At 41.0% G+C, this 22,079-nt stretch overlaps 1 protein-coding gene across 3 annotated transcripts in view; it reads right to left on the bottom strand.

Moving 5' to 3' along the window:
• VEPH1 (ventricular zone expressed PH domain containing 1) overlaps nt 1–22,079 on the bottom strand; it is a 262,961-nt gene that overhangs the window by 162,567 nt on the left and 78,315 nt on the right. For all 3 annotated transcript variants that reach the window (XM_003256345.4, XM_003256344.4, XM_030822750.1), the window contains exons 5-6: nt 20,405–20,571; nt 5,663–5,872 (exon numbers count right to left, since the gene is read on the bottom strand). In XM_003256345.4, the coding sequence (XP_003256393.1) occupies nt 5,663–5,872; nt 20,405–20,571 (377 nt within the window). The remainder of the gene's footprint in view (nt 1–5,662; nt 5,873–20,404; nt 20,572–22,079) is intronic.

The raw sequence follows: 22,079 nt of genomic DNA on the forward strand, positions 1-22,079 counted from the left end.
CTCATATGTGAAAATCTCTTTATAATCTACTCAGTATCATCTTTCATTTATGTCACCTCCTAGCAGCCATTATGGATGGCTTTGGCTCATCACATGTTTGTTGTATAATGACTCCGTATTCCCCTGTCAACTTTATTCTCATCTTTCACCTGCTATGTATCAGAGATAGATTGTATAAGCTCAGAAGTATACAGTCCTCTCCATACTAATATTTCCTCCTCCTCTCTCTTAAGTTATAATTATGTCATCTAGAATAAGTAGACAGACTTGATGGAATCAAAGTTCAAGTGAGAAATCAACCCTCAAATTCTTAATTACCAGTACTCTCAAGTACTCATTCAGTCTTATGGCCACAGATGAATTCAGATGGATTTGATAATATTTATTTCCCCTGGAAGCTGAGAGACATAGGGAGGAGAAAAAGACATTAACCTGCAAATTGCAACAGACATGATTGAGATACAACCATGACACATTTGAGGTACAACCAAATTACTATGGAAGTATAGACTGGGAGTGACTAACTTTGCCTAAGGGGACTGGGAAGAACTCACAGAAGATGCAACATTTGAGCTGGGTCAGGTAAGATAAGTAGGAGAAGGGGGTAAAAACTATCCAGGCAGAATAAGCTGTGAAGGTCTCAACGTATGTCAGAGTAAAGGGTGTGCAGGGAAGGGTGTAAAATCCTGAGTAGTCAGAATGTAGGGGAATGAAGTAGACTGGACAGGTAAGAGGTGAAGCTATAGAAGGAAGCTAGGGCCATGCCAAAGAGTTTGCATAATATCCCATAGGCAGTGGATGAGACCACAGAAGACTTTGTGTGAGGAAGTACAGTCACACTTGTATTTTTCCCTCTCTCGTTGGCCTCTCCAGCTAGGCAGGTTTCATTTATTATATTGCTGCTGTTACTTTCTTGTTGTTAGTTGAAATCCATCAAGCATTTTTTTAATATGCCAGGAACTGTGCTAAGTGTTTTATATAAACTGCTGGATGGTTGTTTGGGGAATGAACCCTTAGGTGCTACTAAGAAGTCATTTCTGCTCTTGTCTGAAAGGTTTCCACTGCAACCTTCTCATTTGAGAAGGACAAAATGACCCATGTATTTTTGCTGTGTTTTAGACATATTAAATCAAATACTATTTCTTATTTGTGAATTTACTTCAACTGAGCCTACCAGAGAAATTGAGTAAATCCTGGCATTATAAAGAACTGGATAGATCTTTACTGAAAGGTGCACCTCAAGGGCAACAATTGATCGGTTCTCCCAGAAGCAAATTTCTCTACCCTGGAAGTGTTCTGTGAGTCATTCATGGCCTCCACAGTGACACAAACACTATATGACTATTAAACATGGCTTTATTTAAGTTTGGGCAAAAAGATCTCTGAGTTAATCTGGGAGATAGAGAAAATAAGAATCTGTAGGGTTTTGGTTTTTGTTTTATATACACAACTCTTCTCTGCCGAAGGTAATACAGATGGAAAAATTGTGATGCTGCTATCAAGCTGTTGAAAACAGTCTGCTCACCCAGATGGGCGCTCATTTGAAAGACAGGCACACCCGGTCATTTCCCAGTAGCCAGCCCTGCAGTTCTTACACCTGGCTTCATGCAAGCACAGAAGGTGAGGCATAAGCCAATTAATAACTTGTGTGATTCCAGGCCGTCTCTACCCCCATGGCCAAATTCTGGACTGAAGATTGCAAACCCTCAGGAGACTCTGCTCTTCTTAAAGATCAAACCATGCAATTTGCTGGAAACCAGAAAACAAAGGAGGTATGCGCTGATAAGGCATAGATTGTATATTGTATGCTCTGATCAGTCAGTATGCTCTGATCAGTCATAGATTGTATATTACAAAAGTTGGAGCAGGATCTCAAAGTTGGATTGGCTTTTCCATATTTCCAAACTCTTTTAAATCCTGGAAATAAAATTATCTGACAGTTTGAACCCCTAAACCCAACTGAAAGGAGCACTTTGGTGTCAAAGAGAAAAATTTCAAATGGAGTCAATTTTTAGATGAGAACAGAATAGGATAAGGGAGACGATCCTAAGGCTAGAGGTCACAAGGGTCCTGTGGCTGTCTTATAAGCACCCCCAAAATCCCCATGCCTCATATGGTCCCATGTTTCATTGTCTCCCCATAGACCAAGCTTTCCACGTAGAAAGTGGTGGGGCTTTTCCACGGAAGTTTTTGCCTTTCTTTCTTTGTTGACATTTCCTTTCACTTTGGTACCTAAGACCCCATACTGGGCATCTGCCTTCATGCCCACTTCTCAATGTACCTCAGGAACTTCTTGTTTCTTTTTGGAAAGAGGCTGGGTAGAGATATACACACAAGCATATCTTGCCTATTGTTTTTGGTCTTCAGAAATATTGCTCCACAAGGTTTTATTTAGAAAGTTGGACAGGTTTACTCAAATTATGCTGTTACTAGCTGCTTAGATTACTACACTTATTCTCGGGACATCTGAACTTTAGCATTCCTTACGGCTAAAAGAACTTTCTTACAGTAATATTTCAGGCATTACAAATAATCAAGAATGAGCATTATTTCTGAGCAAAGGAGACTGCCTGACATTTATAGGTAATTTTATTAGACTGATCCTAAATAAAATGGAAAAATAGAATCAAATAATATCAGACCATAAGGGAGGTAATCCAGTGTAAAACCATTAATTTTTGAGGAGAGAAAACAGATCCACAGATGTGAAATGAATTGACCACCTGCAACAGCAATAGCTGTTTGTTCTTCATCATTCTTTCTGCCTTTGTCCCCTGTTTAACTGGGCATGGGGCCACCCAAATCCAGGCGACATGCTCCAGTCTCCCTTGTAGCTACATGTGGTCATATTCAGCTTTAGTCTATGTTTGACGGCCTGGAAGATTCCTTCTCCCCTTCCCCCTTCCTGCTGGCTGAAAGACTGATGTGATGGGTGGAAACAGTGTCATCTTGGACCATCAGACAGAAGCTATTGCTTTCTGGTGTGCTCAGGAATGGTAAAGCAATAAGGTAGAAGGAGCCTGGGTCTCTGAAACATGGCACTCTAGAGAGATTGCCTTCTAGACTTCGTTATGTGTAAGAGAATCAGATATCTGTCTTTGTTTAAGTTACTGTGGTTTTGGATTTTTGTGTTACTCTTAGCCAATCCTACTCTAAGCTGCTATATCAATAGTCTAGAAAATTATTAAATTAATTAGCAATGGCTTGATGGAGGAGGGCAGGATGATGGGTGATGGGCAAGGCCTGATTCTAAATCTGTGAGAGAAAGCACCTTAAATATTCTCTGTCTGGAGTTCCCAAATACTGATACACAAATAGCTGCATCAGAATTACCCTGACAGAGGTTCCCGTAAATCCAGACTTCTGGTACTCTTTTCAGGAGATTATGACTTAGTAGGCATTCTGTGGGGTCCAAGACTGACATTATTTAAAAGCTCCTCACGCAATCCTGGTATCCAGATATACTTGGTAATTATATGATCTACAATTGTTGTCTGCTGTGGGTCTGGGATAGGGGGGTGAATCAGAACCACCAGAAAGATTTGTTTGTTTTGGGGGAAAAAGCAAACAAATTTGAATTGTGAAATAATTTATTCCTCAGGCTATTTAGATCCACCTCTCCTTCTCCTGGTACCCACTGAGAGTCATACAAGTGTCACCAAATGAACAGTTCTCTTTCAGGTTAGCCTTTGATATGGTTTGGATCTGTGTTGCCACCCAAATCTCATGTTGAAGTGTAATCCTCAATGTTGGAGGTGAGGCCTGGAGGGAGATGACTTGATCACGAGGGTGGATTTCCCCCTTGCTGCTGCTCTCATGATAGTGAGTGAGTGCTCATGAGATGTGGGGTAGCACCTCACCCCTCTCTCTTCCTCCTGCTCTGGCCATGAGGTGCCTTCTTCCCCTTTGCCTTCCACCATGATTGTAGGTTTTTCTGAGGCCTCCCCAAAAGCTGAGCAGATGCCAGCATCATGCTTCCTGTTGTAGCCGTTGGAAGTGCAAGCCAATTAAACCTCTTTTCTTTATAAATTACCCGGTCCCAGGTATTTCTTTATAACAGTGCAAGAATAGATGGATACAGCTTTAGTTCAGACAAACTGACAGTGACATAATTGCATATAGTTAGACTTTATGTGGCTACTGTTTTTTGTTTTTCGCAGATTACGTTTTCCATGGGAGTTTAGCCAACACCAGTGTGCATTACTATACATTAATGAATCATTTGTGACATAAAGAATTACAATTAAATTGCAGAAAGAGTTCACTTTTTAAAGATTCCATGGCCTCACACCTCAGAGATTGAATTTTTTGGTTCTTGCAAAGATCTGCAAGGTCAGCAGATTCAGTTAAACAGCTGTCAGGCAAAGTTGGCCTAATAACACTCAGGCATACCAGTGGGTTCTCTTGGCAGAAAAGGTGACAGGCAAGGGAAAGCATTAACAGGAGGCAGAGTGTGGCGAGGCATTCCCAACAGCAGTGCATATAAAGGGATTATACTAAGAGTACATCTACACCAGAGAAATCCCCTTTCAAGATCCATCCTCACGTTGACAGGTGCAGGCTTGGGAACTCAGTTCTCCCGCCCTCCTCTGGGAAGCTAGAGGAGAAAGAGCCTCGACCAGGAGGAAGCCAGGCAGGACTCAAGGGGTTCACCATAACTCTCAGAAGAAATATAATCAAACAGCACCAAAGACGCATTTTAAGACAGAATTCGAAAATGGATGCCGAAGATACCAAAGATCTCATTCTAACTGGGTTACTAACTCAATCTGAGTTTGGGTAAGTCACATAACGTTTCTGTTTTTTAATTTTGTCTTATGCAGAATCAAGGGATTGAACTCAATGAACTATGAAATTCCTTTTAAAAGTTTGACAATTTTATACTTATTGAATAGCTAATTATATTATATATAAATGGGTTCAAGGAAAAGCTCTCAGTCAATTATAGATTTGTTTTTATTTTAAAATATAAAAATCCTAAATCCCAACATAAAATCATCAGAGAGACATGCATGTCTTTGAAACCTGAATTTCTGGAAACTTTCTTATTTGCTTAATCCCCATAAATTCTGATGGCATCCTGTTGTCCCTACTGAAAGACGCCATTATGCAAATATTTAGCCTAGTACTTTTAAACATCCACAAACGTTTATTTCACTCTCCCAAATAACATTCAGAGGACTGAAAACATTCCGAACGCAGGCACTTATTGACATGATAGCTATGGGCTCTCATTAAAGGGTAGTCTATGAAATCTAATTCTGTGCTTACTGATGGTCTCCTGGGTTAAGAGAAATTGCAACCTGAAATAAGATACAGCTCTTTTATTGGTTGTTGTTACTGTAAAGTGGTCTTGAATCTTTCAGTGCTCTCTCCATTTTAACCCTCCTTCTTCAGGTGACACAGCAGTGATAAAAGACTCACTTCCTAAACCTTCCACATAACCCTGCTACTTGACTCAGAGGCCATTGTCCATGTAAAACGACTGAAAGAGAAATTGGGACTCCCAGAAATCCCAGGACAAATTTGTATGTCAAAGAGAAATTGGAACTCCCAGAAATCCCAGGGCAAATTTGCATGTCATAATAATCCAACCTATTAAATAGGTTGGATTAAGTGCCAGTGCAATTCAGGGGAATGGAGAGAAAAAAGCCAAACTTACTTCATCCACATGCCCAACAGCTCCATAAATCCTTGCCATCTGTCCAGTGAGGTAGGGGAATCTCTCACCAATCTCTTTCAGCATTGGAAGAAAACCGTTCAAAGCCACTGGCTCATAGCCTGCTATCTCTATGAGGATGTTTAGGATGACGTCATTATGGGTTGAATCCTTCAAATGCCCAATTAGGAAAGGAATACACTTCTGAACTACCTATAAAGAGAGAGGAGAGGAGGAGGGAAGAAAGAAGAAAGAGAAAAGTTAATTAAATTGGAATTAATTTTGAAAGCAAACTTTTTTTTGCATTAAACCTGAACTCAACACATTCTGGGATTATTACCCTCATTGGTACTCAGGCAAATCTCCCAAGTTTAGAACTTAAAATTTACAATAAAATCTTCAGAGCCTTTAGTTCCTTTTTCTTTTAATCTGTGACTTGCTATTGAAGAGTGAAGTTTAAAATAATGCTTCAATGGCCGGGCGTGGTGGCTCACGCTTGTAATCCCAGCACTTTGGGAGGCCAAGGCGGGCGGATCACGAGGTCAGCAGATCAAGACCACGGTGAAACCCCGTCTCTACTAAAAATACAAAAAAATTAGCCGGGCGTGGTGGCGGGTGCCTGTAGTCCCAGCTCCTTGGAGAGGCTGAGGCAGGAGAATGGCGTGAACCCAGGAGGCGGAGCTTGCAGTGAGCCGAGATTGCGCCACTGCACTCCAGCCTGGGCAACAGAGCGAGACTCTGTCTCAAAAAAAAAAAAAAAAAATAATGCTTCAGTGTTACTATTCATAAATCAAGTTTTGATGTGTTATTTCCTCATTGGGAATGCTACATTTCCTCCAACCACCATGAAAGCTGCAATTTAAAGGACAATTTAAGTAGGTAGGAGATCCTTGTTGACTTTAATCAAAGCCTTCAAAATGGAGAAATCCAGTTTAGAAATGTTTAATAAATAAAAATAAGAAAGCAGAAAAGATCTCCCACATTTTCTTCAATTTTCCATTTTGATCACAAAAATGTAATAATAAGATAAAATTATTAAAGCAAAATGATTTATACCATAGTTGCATTATCTTAATATTTTTTCTTGATTCTTAATGCTTATATGAATGTAAAGGTGAAATTTATCTGAGAAAATGGAACTCTTTTGTGGAATAAAGACTCTATGTTAATATGTCACATATTGATAATTTGATGAATTGTTTTGTTTGCTAAAATAGAACAACTAGAAAGGGAAACCTGTGGGAAACTGAACAACAAAAGTGAAACAGACTTGCCTATCCATATTTCTGCTTTGTTTGTTTCTTTTGTTTGTGTTTGATTTACTTTATTGATTTGTCATTTTTTGAGTAGGGTAGACTTTAAATGTAGCTTCCAGTATTAAAACCAAATCTGATACACAGCACCATTTGCCCAAAGTTGAACTCACAATCCACCCCCTGCCAAAAACCTGCTTCTCCTACCACCCCTTCTGGCCCTAAGTGCCTCCTTTTCTCATAAATGACACCATTATCCACCTGGCTACTCAAACTAGAAACTGTTTCTCCCTTACCAGCAGCTGTTATCCAAGCAATCATCATGTCCTGTTGATTCCAATACCCAAGAATCCCACAGATCTGTTCACTCCCTTCTCTTTATATTCATCCATTCATTCACTCATTCACAAATACTGATTGAGTCCTTCCTATTTGCAAGCTGTAGGTGATGGGGATAGCAATAAATCTGAAAAGATTCACTGTTTAGTAAAGGAGACATTCAGTAAAAGAAATAATCACATCAGAAATGAACAATTATAAATTTTAATAAATCCCATATAGGGAAAATGTAGGGCTCTGTGAGAGACTGTCCCAGGGCTCTAATTTAGGCAAAGGGTCAGGGAAGGCCTCTCTCAGGGGGACGTGGAGCTGAGATCACTGACCCAGGCATTTCACAGATGGGTAATTCCAACAGCCTCCTAACAGGTCTCCCTGCCTTCAGTCTTGCCCATCCAATCTCTTCTCCGCTTTAGCCACAATGGTGTTTTTTCCTGCCTTAAAACCCTACAGTCACTTGCCCTTTTTTTTATACCTGACTCCTATCCATCTTCCCACATTCAGTCTCTTGCCCACTTGGTCCACCTTCTCCCAGTCCAGTTCCTACTACATATCACACATCAACTGCGATGAATTTTTTTAAAAAATTCTTAACTTGCTAAATTTTCTTTTGCATCTGGGATTTTGCTCATGTGATTTGTTCTGCCTGGAATTCTTGCTGCCCCTATTTTGCTTGAGTAGCTCCTGATCATTCTTGAGGCCTCAGATGAACTGGTATTTCCTTAAGAAACATCCCTCAGCTCCTCTCCTCTTCCTTCTCAGTCTATAGTGCCCTTGTGGAAGCTCCCACTGTACCCTAAGTAGCCCTGAGCAGGTCCTTCACATGCTTCCTTCTTACTGCTGCTCTAGATGCCTTTCAGGCTGGATTGAAAGCTCCACAAGGTAAAGAATCATCCCTATTTGTACACCATTGGATACCTAATGCCTTACACAGAGTTTATCCAGAAGGTGAGTTAATAAGTTTTTGAGCAACAAATCAAAGGAAGGTAAATCTAATTTGTATAGAGTGACATCTGAATAAAAACATCTCCCCCACCCCATAGTAGTTAAAGAGTTGTACACAATGTTTAAACATACACCATCATGTATTACTACAAAACAACTAACAAGAACATGAAAGAAGGAAGTTTCTAGATAACGAAAATTATCCTATATAGAGATTTAAACTTTAGATTCATATTTATTACTTTTGGAGGAAAGAATAGGGCTAGATTCTGGTAAATGGCATATATGAATGCACAGTTCTAGAAATGCACAATCCTGTGCATTAGGGAGCAATTGTATGTCCTTCAGGAGAAGCCATGCGAGGTCCTTGGCATATATGGCAGAAGTGTCAGCCAGCTGCTCCAGGTCAGGGCAACATACTTAATCTCATGTTTTTAGCAATGAAAAATGCATGCACATTTCCTGTCCCATTCTGTAAAGTTTCGTTTCCCATTCCTTACTCTTCAGGTCCTGTTTCCTGAACACCAAGGTCTTTGTGACATGTGCTTCTAGTCATGTCACTTTTACTTAAAAAATTTAAACTCCAGCGATACGTCCCAAGCTACACAGCATGGGTTTTAGCTGTTGTTCCATAAAGAACAATCAAAAAGGAAAGAAAAAGAAGAAATGAAGGAAGGAAGGAAGAGACATAAAGAAAGAGAGAAAGGAAAGAGAGGAAAGAAAGAAATAAAGAAAAGAAAAAGAGAGAAAGAAAGACAGACAGACAGAAAGAGAAAGAAAGGAAGGATGGAAGGAAGGAGAAAGAGAAAGAAAGAGAGAAAGAAAGAAGAGAGAAAGGGAAAGAAAGAAGCTCAAGGCAAATACATACACCTGGGCATAGCTGAATCCATAGAAAGAGCAAGGGAAGTGAAGCCCTGAACAATGTAAACTAAATAATAACAATTTTACAAATTAAACAAAAGTTGTTTTTTTTTACTCTGAATTCCTAATAGCCTAAAGTTTGTTATGATAATGATAGAAAAGATAGATATTTCTTGAAATTTATCCACACATGAGAAATAAGTCTGCTTTGGGTTTTAGATAGATTATTCTTGGATTAGAAGGAATTTTATTTTCCAAACATAGGGCATTTCCTTAGGCTGGTGTCTTCAGTGCTTCCTCATTGGGAGCTGCCTTCCTGACTCAGGGAATGCTGTGCTTCGCTGAGAGCCAAGTAGCCACTAAGAATATAGATTCTGGCTGCAGAGAACAAGCTGACATGGACTGTGTTCAGGCTGTAAACCATGGACAGCTGAAAAAGCTACCAAACTGGCCTTCTTGCCTCAAGTCTCTGTCCCTTCTGTTCAGGCTTCTCACTGCCACCAGAGTCATAGCCCTTAAACTCCGATCTAATTACCTGATGTCTCTCTTAGCAACTTTCAAAAATTTCTCATGGCCCATGGCCAAAATTCCAATGCCGTGGTATTCCAGATTCCAGTGTCTTTTTTGATGGGCCTATCGGCAGATTCTTCCCCCATGACCCAGCTACATGGCACTGATCACTCACAGTGGCTTGAACACAGAGAGAAATCTCATACTTTCAAATTCGATCTCAAATCTCTACTTCTTGGAAGTTTTCTTTCCAGCCCACCCTAACACATGCAGGACCTGACCCTAGGGTACAAGCAGAGACCCTTAAACCACAAATATTCAGCTGCTATATAAAATGTTCTATCCTCCTCCCTGACAAATGTGCCTTTATAACAATCTGTGATGCTTGATTTGAATTTAGAATGTTTGGCCTCTGTAGAGAAAACAGAGAGATGTCTCTCAGCCCCCATTCCTTGCCCCATCCCTTCTCTTCTATTTCGACCCCTGGCTTTGCCCTGCATGTGAACACCCCAGTCCACATATGCAAGCTCTTCTAGGCCACCTCTCAAGAATATGGGGTCAACTGTTGGCATGGCTTGTTCTCAGGAGAATAGACCCAAGGACAAAGTCTTCACAAGCCCTGGAAGCAGATCTGAGATACCTGGGAAAGGAATTCCAAGATCTCAGTTACCTGAACTGAGTTTAGTGGGCAAAAGAGTGGATGGGAACTGTGGGTGCAAGTAAAGGAGGGCCCAAACAGAATGCTCAAAACCAAGTAGCCCAGCATAGGGCCGCAGCCCTGAATTCCCTGGTTTTTCCTGAATAGAGTTAGTCACTTCCTCTTCTGTGCTCCCACAGCAGTCTATTCACGAGTTTGGCATTTTGTCATTGAAGATTGATGGATATATCTCCCAGATCACGTGCACCTTGAGGATAGGGCCATCTGAAAACAGTGCCATAACTTAATTTACAGCAAATAACATTTCAATTCTTCTGTTTTCAAGCAATTAAAGTCTCAGGATACAAAATCAATATGCAAAAATCACTAGCATTCCTATATAACAACAGCAGGCAAGCAAAGAGCCAAATCATGAATAAATTCCCATTCGTAATTGCTGCAAAGAGAATAAAATACCTTGGAATACAGCTAACAAGGGAAGTGAAGGACCTCTTTAAGCAGAACTACAAACCACTGCTCAAGAAAATCGGAGAGGACACAAACAAATGGAAAAAACATTCCATGCTCATAGATAGGAAGAATCAGTATTGTGAAAATGGCCATACTGCCCAAAACGATTTACAGATTCAATGCTATTCTCATTAAACTACCATTGACCTTCACAGAATTGGAAAAGACTGTTTTAAAATTCATTTGGAACCAAAGAAGAGCCCAAATAGCCAAGACGATCCTAAGCAAAAAGAATAAAACTGGAGGCGTTATACTACCCAACTTCGTACTAAACTACAAGGCTACAGTAACCAAAACAGCAGTGTACTGGTACAAAAACAGACACATAGACGAATGGAACAGAATAGAGATCTCAGAAATAAGACCGCACATCTACAACCATCTGAACTTTGACAAACCTGACAAAAACAAGCAAGGGGGAAAGGATTTTCTATTCAATAAATTGTGCTGGGAGAAGTGCCTAGCCATATGCAGAAGACTGAAACAGGATCCCTTCCTTACGCCTTATACAAAAATTAACTCAAGACGGATTGAAGACTTAAATGTAAAACCCTGAAAGATCAAAACCCTAGAAGAAAATTGAGGCAATACTATTCAGGACATAGGCACAGGCAAAGATTCATGATGAAAACATCAAAAGCAATTGCAACAAAAGCAAAAATTGACAAATGGGATCTAATTAAAGAGCTCCTGCATAGCAAAAGAAACTATCATCAGAGTGAACATATAATCTACAGAATGGGAGAAGATTTTTGCAATCTATCCATCTGACAAAGGCCTAATATCCAGAATCTACAAGGAACTTAAACATTTACAAGAAAACAAACAAACAAACAACTCCATTAAGAAGTGGGCAAAGAACGTGAATAGCCACTTCTCAAAAGAAAACATTCATGTGGCCAGCAGACATAAGAAAAAAAGCTCAACATCCCTGATCATTAGAGAAATTCAAATCAAAACCACAGTGAGATGCTGTTTCACGCCAGTCAGAATAGTGATTACTAAAAAGTCAAGAAGAAATAGATGCTGGTGAGGTTGTGGAGAAAAAGGAACATTTTTACACTATTGATGGGAATGTAAATTAGTTCAACCATTTTGGAAGACGGTGTGGTGATTCTTCAAAGACCCAGAACCAGAAATACCATTTGACCCAACAATCTCATTAGTGGGTATATACCCAAAGGAATATAAATCATTCTATTATAAAGATACATGCATGCATATGTTCATTGCAGCACCATTTGCAAGACATGGAATTGACCCAAATACCCAAATACCAAAGACATGGAATCAACCCAAATACTGGATAAAGAAAATATGGCACATATATACCATGAACTACTATGCAGTCATAAAAAGGAACAAGATCATGTCCTTTGCAGGGACATGGATGGAGCTGGAAGCCATTATCCTCAGCAAACTAATGCAGAAACAGAAAACCAAACACCACATGTTCTCATTTATAAGTGGGAGGTGAACCATGAGAATACAAGCATACGATGTGGGAGGGGTGGAACAACACACACTGGGGCCTGTTGGGGGCTGGGCGGAGGGAGAGCATCAGGTAGAATAGTTAATGCATGCTTGGCTTAATACCCAGGTGATGGGTTGATCTGTGTAGCAAACCACCATGGCACACATTTACCTATGTAACAAACCTGCACACCCTGCTCATGTACCCCAGAACTTAAAAGCTGAAGGAGAAAAAAAAAAGAGCAATTATGTACACACACACATACACACACACGTGTGTGGGCACACACTTCCTCTTCAATTAGTCTTCAGGCCCAATTTTCTCTTTTAATTACTTTGGCTAGCATTAAGAATCTACTAATCTCTAGAAATGTACAAAATGACTGCCATTTTTATTTACTAATTCCTACCATACTGAAAAATATTATATATTCCAAAAACCATAGTTCTGCTCTAAATTTCAGAACAGTCTACATATTCCAGCACTCCATCTTCTTAATGTTCTGCAAATGACTTCTTATTTTAAATAAATACCAAAAGTGACCTCTGAGTATTCTTGGCCTTGATTAGGTGTGTGAATAGGAATGCTCTACACTGTTGAGCGAAAATCCTAGAAAATAATTCTCCCCTCTAGGGAACAGATCACAAAAGCAGCTCCGCTGTGTCTGAACATCCATCACCGGAAGGCTGCCCTTGCCACTTCCTGTCACTCATTGCTGTATGCTTGGGGCTAGAAGTTAATGTCCCAGGGATAACAACAGATGTGCTTATATGTGTTACTAAACTCTGTTCCTTTCATTGGCTAGACTACAGCATGGTTTACAGCAGCCAAGATTATAGACTTGATTCTCATAAAGACCACTTGGAAAGTTGACCACCCAGCCTTTTTCTGTAAATGGATCCTGAGAATTCTCTGGAGGTACCAGTTATAAATTACTAGCCAGGAACTGCCTCTTTCTATCTGGCAAGGATAGTGTCCTGAAAAGTAGGTTGCCTAGAGGGCAGTGATGGAGGAAGGGGACCCACCTGCTCAGTTAGCCACATCGTGGAGCTCACAGATACATGGATGTTGAAGCGATGCTACCTTCACAGTCTTATGGACTAGTCAGCTTTATGTAGAGAAATTTTTTTTCAAGGGCCAACTGTTGACCCTCCAGCCCTGGAAAGCCATGTTATCCCAGGTCACAGAGGGTGGGTAGTGAGAAGGGCATTCAGGACACATGAAGCATCCCTGCACATTGCCCTCCCTAGAGAGCCCACTCAGTTTACCTCCAAGTTACAGAGCATCAGTAATGCTTTAATGCAGGCATGGAAGCTCCACTTGAATTCCAGTTTCACAAAGTCAAAACCTCCTTATTTAGCTTCCTATTTCACCTGAAATGAATTAGGCTTAACTTGAAAGCTTCAGTCTGTATTTCTGGTTGTCACCACTTATTTCCCTTCTCAGTAAACCCTTTCACCACATTTCCTTCCATCTCCCTTGCTCACTGTCTAATTAAGGAAGGGGTGAGGGAGAAGGTGAATCAGGCAGTTTCTGAATTGTACCACCTGTGGTGACAGACCCTTTGAAATCAAGGGTGCACTCTAGTTCTAGGGCTGCTGGCAGCAGGAACAGAGCACGAAGAGCTGAGGGAGGCAAGTGGAGAGGCTGCTTTACCATGAAGGTAGGGGTGACAGGAAACGGGGCTCCACAATCCCCCCATTACAACTTCTTCCCCCCAGGTAGGATCCTGGTGTGGGTGGGGTCCATCCACATCACTCTAGGTGCTCCCTAAACCCTGGCTTCTTTGTTCTGGGATCCACACTCAGCACCCACAATACCTAGCAGAATGTGAGTTCACCCTCTCCTCATTTTGTTTACTCTCCTTCTCTTGTCTAGCCACCCTCCAACTGCCCTTTCTCCCTCACCTTCTCCAGTATCTTCTGGAACTCTCATTTGCTTCACAAGCCACAGCCTTACAGCCTTGATTCTTTAGTGTGTTGAGGTCAAAAGATTTCATTGGTTGGAATTAGACTGAGTTTGTGTTGCAGCTTGGCCTGATCTATCCAGCTTTGGGAAAGTGACCCAGCTAGTGTGAGGCCCAGATGGTTTTAGGATGGTTTTAGGGAAGGTAGTATGACTCCGATGGTCAGTGGGGGACATGAAAGTTGAAAGGCTGATAAAGATGAAGTGCATGTGAAAAGCCACCTCACCCACCAAGTCACCCTTTGGTACCACCACTGTTCTTAAAAACCTCTCCAAATGTTGCCTTCTCTATTTATAAAATAAAAAGCTTGTTGTGGGAAATAAATGAGATGTCTGCGATACACCTACAGGGTGCCTGGTACATGGTATGAGCTCAGTCACTATTAGTGCCATTGTCTACCCTCCCCTGCCTGCTGGGACCAGCACTGAGGAAACTCTTCCTCTTGTAGCCTTCTCTGCAGTGGAAGTGGAAGCTGCCCAGTTATTTCCCCAGTTGGGGACCTCTGTTCTAGGTGATCCAATAATCCTTCGACTCCACTCCTCACCCCAAACTCTACTGCAGTTTTGCTCATCCTTTCTGTCCTCAATCCTTTCCAAAATTGGTTCTCTCACTTGTGCTCTGGAATACATTCCCCATCTTCCTCCAGCACCTTGCTCTGTCTCTTATTTCCTCTCACATCTTCAATCTCTTTATTCCTATTGTGTCTTTAACTCTCCTTGTTTCTTCTAAACTCCCGGAATTGGCAGTCCATACTCACATGGTCCTTTCCTAACCTTCCCTTCCATATGCAATCCACAATAAATGACTGACTTCTCCCACCCTGCCTCAATGATGCTGCCTTTTATAAAAAAGATACAACTTGTGAGCCCCAATTGCCAAATCCAAGGTCAATGCCTGTCTCTTGTCTTTTTTACTTCTCTAGACCTTGACCCTGTTGAGCCATTTTTTCCCCTTTGGAGAATACAGCATGAGTTTTCCTCGTTCTTCATGTCTTCACTATTTTTGTCTCTTGTTAATTTGTTCATTTCTTAATTCAATAACTTTTTATTCAAATCCTACTATGTAACCCAGCACTACACTAGGGAGTGCATATGAATATGTAGATAAGAGTCCTATGTACCTTAGGGAGTTTATAGTGCACCAAAAGAAACAGTCATGCAAAAATAACGACATATTGCTCTATGTGCAAAAGGGACAGTGCATACCAGTAACATAGAATTCCCCAGTCCTCTGCCTGAGCTCTAGCCTTGCTCCTCAAAGTGTGGTCCCTTGAAGCAATAGCAGCAGCACCATAGGGGTACTTGTAAAAAGACACAGTTGGGGTCCCCAATTGTGTCTACTGAACCTACTGAACCAAAATCCCTGGGAGTGAGGCTCAGGCATTGGTCATCCTTGTTGGTCTCATCTCCTGAAGCTTCCTGTAAATTCTGCTCCCAATATCCAAGATTCCCAGCTCTGAATCATCTGCATAAAAGTATGCATTCTTCGGGGTATGGCCTGATGCCACACCCTTTGTGGGACTTCATGGCATCTATTTTCCTCTAAAGTAGAATTCATTACCCCCTATCACTCTTTATGCCATTTGCAAAGCATTTATCACCTTGTTTAATTTGATTCTATGTTTATTCTCAGTTTGGTTCTATGAATGTTTATTGAGCACTATCAGATACTATGGAAAAGTCTAAGATACAGAAGAAAGAAGAAACCGTTTCTTGTCAAAGGAGCTTGCAGTCTACTGTGGCTAATTATGCATATAACTATTCTTTCTTGATTTTCTTTGAATAATTTGGATGTTGAATACAAATGTTCCAGTCTTCACTTAAGCATTGATTTTTTTTTTCAAGTGGTGGATGGTGAAACTATAAAGAAACGGGACAACCATAATTGAATAACCTTGGGCTAACCATTCATATTCACTGTGCACACGTGTTGGTTGATATGGTTTGGCTCTGTGTCCTCACCCAAATCTCATGTTGAATTGTACTCCCATAATTCCCACATGTTGTGGGAGGGACCTGGTGGGAGATAATTTGAATAATGGTGGCAGTTTCCCCCAAACTGTTCTCATGGTAGAGAATAAGTCTCACAAGATCTGATGGTTTTATCAGGGGTTTCCACTTTTGCATATTCCTCATTTCCTCTTACTGCCACCATGTAAGAAGTGCCTTTTGCCTCCTGCCGTGATTCTGAGGCCTCCCCAGCCATGTGGAACTGTAAGTTGAATTAAACCTCTTTTTCTTCCCAGTCTTGGGTATGTCTTTATCAGCAGCATAAAAATTGACTAATACAGTAAATTGGTACCAGTAGAGTGGGGCGTTGCTGAAAAGATACCAGAAAATTTGGACATGACTTTGGAACTGGGTAACAGGCAGAGGTTGGAACAGTTTGGAGGGCTCAGAAGAAAACAGGAAAATGTGGGAAAATTTGGAACTTCCTAGAGACTTGTTGAATAGCTTTGACCAAAACCCTGATAGGGATGTAGACAATAAGGTCCAGGCTGAGGTGGTCTCAGATGGAGATGAGAAACTTGTTGGAAACTGCAGCAAAGGTGATGCTTGTTATGTTTTAGCAAAGAGACTGGTAGCATTTTGCCCCTGCCCTAGGGATTTCTGGAACTTTGAATTTGAGAGAGATGATTTAGGGTATCTGGCAAATAAATTTCTAAGCAGCAAAGCATTCAAGATGTGACTTGGGTGCTGTTAAAGACATTCAGTTTTATAAGGAAGCAGAGCATAAAAGTTTGGAAAATTTGCAGCCAACAATGTGATAGAAAAGAAAAACCCATTTTCTGAGGAGAAAATCAAGCCGGATGCAGAAATTTGCATAAGTAACAAGGAGCCAAATGTTGATCCCCAAGACAATGGGGAAAATGTGTCCAGGGCATTTCAGAGGTCTTCGTGGCAGCCCCTCCCATCACAGGCCCAGAGACCTAGGAGGAAAAAATGGTTTCATGGGCAAGGCCCAGGGCCCCCACGCTGTGTGCAGTCTAGGGACTTGGTTCCCTGTGTCCTAGACACTCCCACCGTGACTGAAAGGGGCCAAAGTACAGCTCAGGCCATGACTTCAGAGGGTGCAAACCCCAAGCCTTGACAACTGCCATGTGGTGTGGATCCTGCGGGTACACAAAAGTCAAGAATTGAGGTTTGGGAACCTCTGCCTAGATTTCAGAGGCTGTATGGAAATGCCTGGATGTCCAGACAGAAGTTTACTGCAGGGGTAGGGCTCTCATGGAGAACCTCTCCTAAGGCAGTGCAGGAGGGAAACGTGGGGTCAGAGCCTCCACACAGCAGAGTCCCTACTGGGGCACCAGCCTGTGAAAGCAGCCAGGAGGGAGGCTGTACCTTGAAAAGTCACAGGGGTGGAGCTGCCCAAGACCATGGGAACCCTTGCATCACTGTGACTTGGATGTGAGACATGGAGTCAATGGAGATCATTTCAGAGCTTTAATATTTGACTGCCCTGCTGGATTTCAGACTTGTGTGGGAACTGTAGCCCCTGGCTTTGGCCAATTTCTCCCATTTGGAACAGCTGTATTTACCCAATGCCTGTATCTAGGAAGTAACTAACTTGCTTTTGATTTTACAGGCTCATAAGCAGAAGGCACTTGCCTTGTCTTAGATGAGATTTTGGACTGTGGATTTTTGTGTTAATGCTGAAATGAGTTAAGACTTTGGGGGACTGCTGGGAAGGCATGGTTGGTTTTGAAATGTGAGGACATGAGATTTGGATGGGCCAGGGACGTAATGTTATGGTTTGGCTCAGTGTCCCCACCGAAATCTCATCTTGAATTGTACTCTCATAATGCCCAAATGTTGTGGGAAGGACGCAGTGGGAGATAATTTGAATTATGGGGGTGATTTCCCCCATACTGTTCTCATGGTAGTGAATAAGTCTCATGAGATCTGATGGTTTTATCAGGGGTTTCTGCTTTTGCATGGGGTTCCTCATTTTTCTCTTCCTGCCACCAAGTAAGGAGTGTCTTTTGCCTCCAGCCATGATTGTGAGGCCTCCCTAGCCATGTGGAACTGTAAGTGAAATTAAACCTCTTTTTCTTCCCAGTCTTGGGTACATCTTTATCAGCAGCATGAAAATGGACTAATACATTGGTACCCTTCAGAATCCATTTCGATTTCCCTCTTCCTGGCAGCCTCTAGTTTCTGTCTGTGTATCCTCCAGTTCAACAGAAGCTCTAGGGGTAGAGCATGCATCCTAAACAGACAGAATATCAAGACTTCTGTTGGATGCTGGTGGCAGTGATAGATGTAGGAGAAGCATAGTGCCAACAGGGCTCCTAGCACCTATTTGGAGATGACAAGGAGAAAGCCTGTGGAAAATGGAAGCCTAGATGTCAAATCTGAGAAATCAAAATAGAGAAATTGTTTGTTCACATTATTTTTGAACCAAACCTCATCTGATTTCTTCCTATCACATTAGCTATAAATTCCTTTCATTGATGAAACTATTGTGGTTTGGCTGTTCTATTACTGATAATCATAAGCATCCTAATTGTTAAAATCTTCTACTTGAATCCAAAGAACAACAACTGATTTGCTATCTGGAAAATGAACCTTTGCTCTCACTATAGGCTGATTAATTCACAAATAAAGTTAAGTGTAGGTCTTTCACTTGGCCTTACCTGAGAAACTACAGATTCCTAGAACTGCATGACGACATTAAACTTTCTTTATCACCATTCTACAATAGCTACAGATTCGCACATCTGTTGCTTTTTTTTTTTTTTGAGACAGAGTCTCACTCTGTCACCCAGGCTGGAGTGCAGTGGCTCGATCTCAGCTCACTGCAACCTCAGCCACCTGGGTTCAAGCGATTCTCCTGCCTCAGCCTCCCAAGTAGCTGGGATTATGGGCTCCTGCCACCGCACCTAGCTAATTTTTCTTTTTTCCTTTCTTTTTTTTTTTTTTTTTGAGATAGAGTCTTGCTCTGTTGCCCAGGCTGGAGTGCAGTGGTGCAATCTTGGCTCACTGCAACCTCTGCCTCCCAAGTTCAAGCGATTCTCTTGCCTCAGCCTCCTGAGTAGCTGGGATAACATTCATGCACCACCATGCCCAGCTAGTTTTTGCATTTTTAGTAGAAACAGGGTTTCACCATGTTGGTCATGTTGGTTGAACTCCTGACCTCGTGATCTGCCTGCCTCAGCCTCCCAAAGTGCTGGGAGGCTGAGCCACCACACCCAGCCTAATTTTTGTATTTTTAGTAGAGACAGGGTTTCGCCATCTTGGCCAGGCTGGTCTTGAACTCCTGACCTTGGGATCAACCTGCCTCGGACTCCCAAAGTGCTGGGATTACAGGCATGAGCCACTGCACCTGGCCCATTTGTTGCTTTTCATTACTGTATCTGTATGGTGAATATTTATTTATTTATTCTTAAGACAGGGTCTCACTCTGTCACCCAGGCTGGAGTGCAGTGGCATGATTTTGGCTCACTGTAGCCTCAACTTCCCTGGCTCAGGTGATTCTCCCACCTCAGCCTCCTGAGTAGCTGGGACTACGGGTGCCTCCTCCATGCTCTGCTAATTTCTGTATTTTTTGTATAGATAGTTTCACCATGTTGTCCAGGCTGGCCTCAAACTACTGGCCTCAAGTGATTCACCCACCTCAGCCTCCCAAAATGTTGAAATTACAGGCATGAGCCACCATGCTCGGCCTGTGATGGTTAATTTTATGTGTCAACTTGACTGGGTCATGGGGCACCCAGATATTTGATTAAACATTATTTCTGGGTGTGTCTGTGAGGATGATTTCAGATGAGATTAGCATACGAATGGGTAGACTGAATAAAGCAGATTGCCCCTGCAATACGGGTGGGCCTCATCCAATTAACTGAGGGCCCGAATAGAACAAAAAGGTGGAGGAAGGGAGAATTTACTGTCTCTGCCTGATTTTGTGAGCTGGAACATTGGTCTTCTCCTGTCCTCAGACTGTAACTTAGGCCATCAGCTCTCCAGTTCTCAGGCTTTCAGACTTGAATTGAAACTATGCCACTGGTTTTCCTTGGCATCTAGCTTGCAGATGACAGATGGGACTTCTTAGCCTCCATAATTTCATGAGCCAGTTTCTCATTATACAAATATAGTAAGTAGATGAGTGCTTTCACTTAAAAAATGGACATGTATAAATGTATGAGACAGGAAATCCTAAGCACATACGCTGTTCACACACAAAGAAACATGCCTGGTTGTGTGGACCATGACATATACAATGTACTTTTTACCTCAAGTTGTTTTTTCTTTGCTGCTACATGCAAAAGCCGTAGAAGATGGTACTGTTCTGGCTGTTCTAGCTGAGACATCAAGGCCAGGAGTTCTGTCAGGTGTCTATTAATTGGCTGAGGCTGCTTTTCATACACAGCAGGTAACACTCTCAACAACATGGTGTTACCTGTTGAGGGAACAATAAAGGGAATGATGACTTTATCAGGCCATGAGCAACAGAAATAACATTATTACCAATGTAATAATATTTGCACTTACACATTAAATAGCACAGAAAGATGGCCAATTCTTTTGCTAAAAATAACATGGTACCTTATTCTGAGATTAAAACATGATTTAATCCGATTCCACAAAAGGAAATATTTTATGATATAATCAGCACCATTAACTAATGAAAAATTTTCCTGAGTAATGCACCATGGGGATAGAGGAACTTTGACAGTAATCAGACCACACCCTTGAGAAGGAAACAGTTCCGATAAAGAATTCCTGATGATAAACAAAATTTGGATGATGTTTAAATGAAAACTAAGCAGTGCTGTAATCATGTACCTAAATGAAACTGAACAACAAAAAAAGTGCAGAGGAATGAATTCACATTCCTGGAAGACACAGAATCATAATTTAGACCACTCACGTACAGAAACTATGTCTTATTTTACGAATAGTTTAAGAAGTAGTAATGCAAATTTAAATCCCCAATTTCTGCACTATTTCAAGGGAAATTTAGCCTCAGCTGGTTTGTCACACATAATTTCCTCAAAGATATGTACGGACAACTAGATTTATAATGGCAAAACTTCAAGAAAACTATTAAATAAGGTATAGAAACTTATCTGCAATCAACATATGGGCAACATCTGCTTATCACTTTATGGTATAGATTTTTTTTCTCAAAATCCTCACAAGTATTTAAATGTCTCAGGGGAATTGGTTTCTAGGGATTTTTTGAACAAGATTTTCTTGACTGTATTTACTTTTACTTTAAATTTGGCTTTGTATATAGAAGCCATACACAGAAAGAATCAAATAAGCAGGAATTACACATATATGGACCTTCATTAAATGGTAGGAATATGCCTATATATATAAAAGACAATTTAGATATGATCATTAAAGAAAGAAGGCCAGAATTTTCAGAATATCGATATCCAAATTTAATGAAAACGTGATTCTGGATAAAACTGAATGAATTTGGGAGACAATAAAAAATGAGAATTGTTTTTTCCACATGTAGTTCATAGAATAAGTCTAAAACAGGTTTTATCATGTTCCCCAGAATACAAGTTGTTGGAAATACTTAGAGTTTTCTTTTAAAAGGTTGTGTTCATCAGTATTTATTTTCAATAGTTTAATTTTCAACAATTTGTTTTTTCTGTTTATTTTACTATGAGCGTCTCCTTAAAAGATCAGGAATTTTTTTAATGCAATACCCAATTTGTAAAGCCAACGTTGGATTATAGAACTTAGTTATGAGGACATACTGATCAACTGCCAAAAATGGTCACATTAAAAGGGACTGCAGTTGCAGTCTAAGACAGGAAACTGTTGTGTGGCATTTTGGTACAAAACTCACTATAGGCCCTGGGAGCCTTGACGGGAAAAACCCCAGATTAGTCATTTTCAGCTGACTTGAATTTCAATCAAATAATACAAAAAACAAATGCAGAACTT

The sequence above is a fragment of the Nomascus leucogenys genome, chromosome 11, assembly GCF_006542625.1.
Source record: "Nomascus leucogenys isolate Asia chromosome 11, Asia_NLE_v1, whole genome shotgun sequence".
In the NCBI taxonomy this organism is placed as follows: Eukaryota; Metazoa; Chordata; class Mammalia; order Primates; family Hylobatidae; genus Nomascus; species Nomascus leucogenys.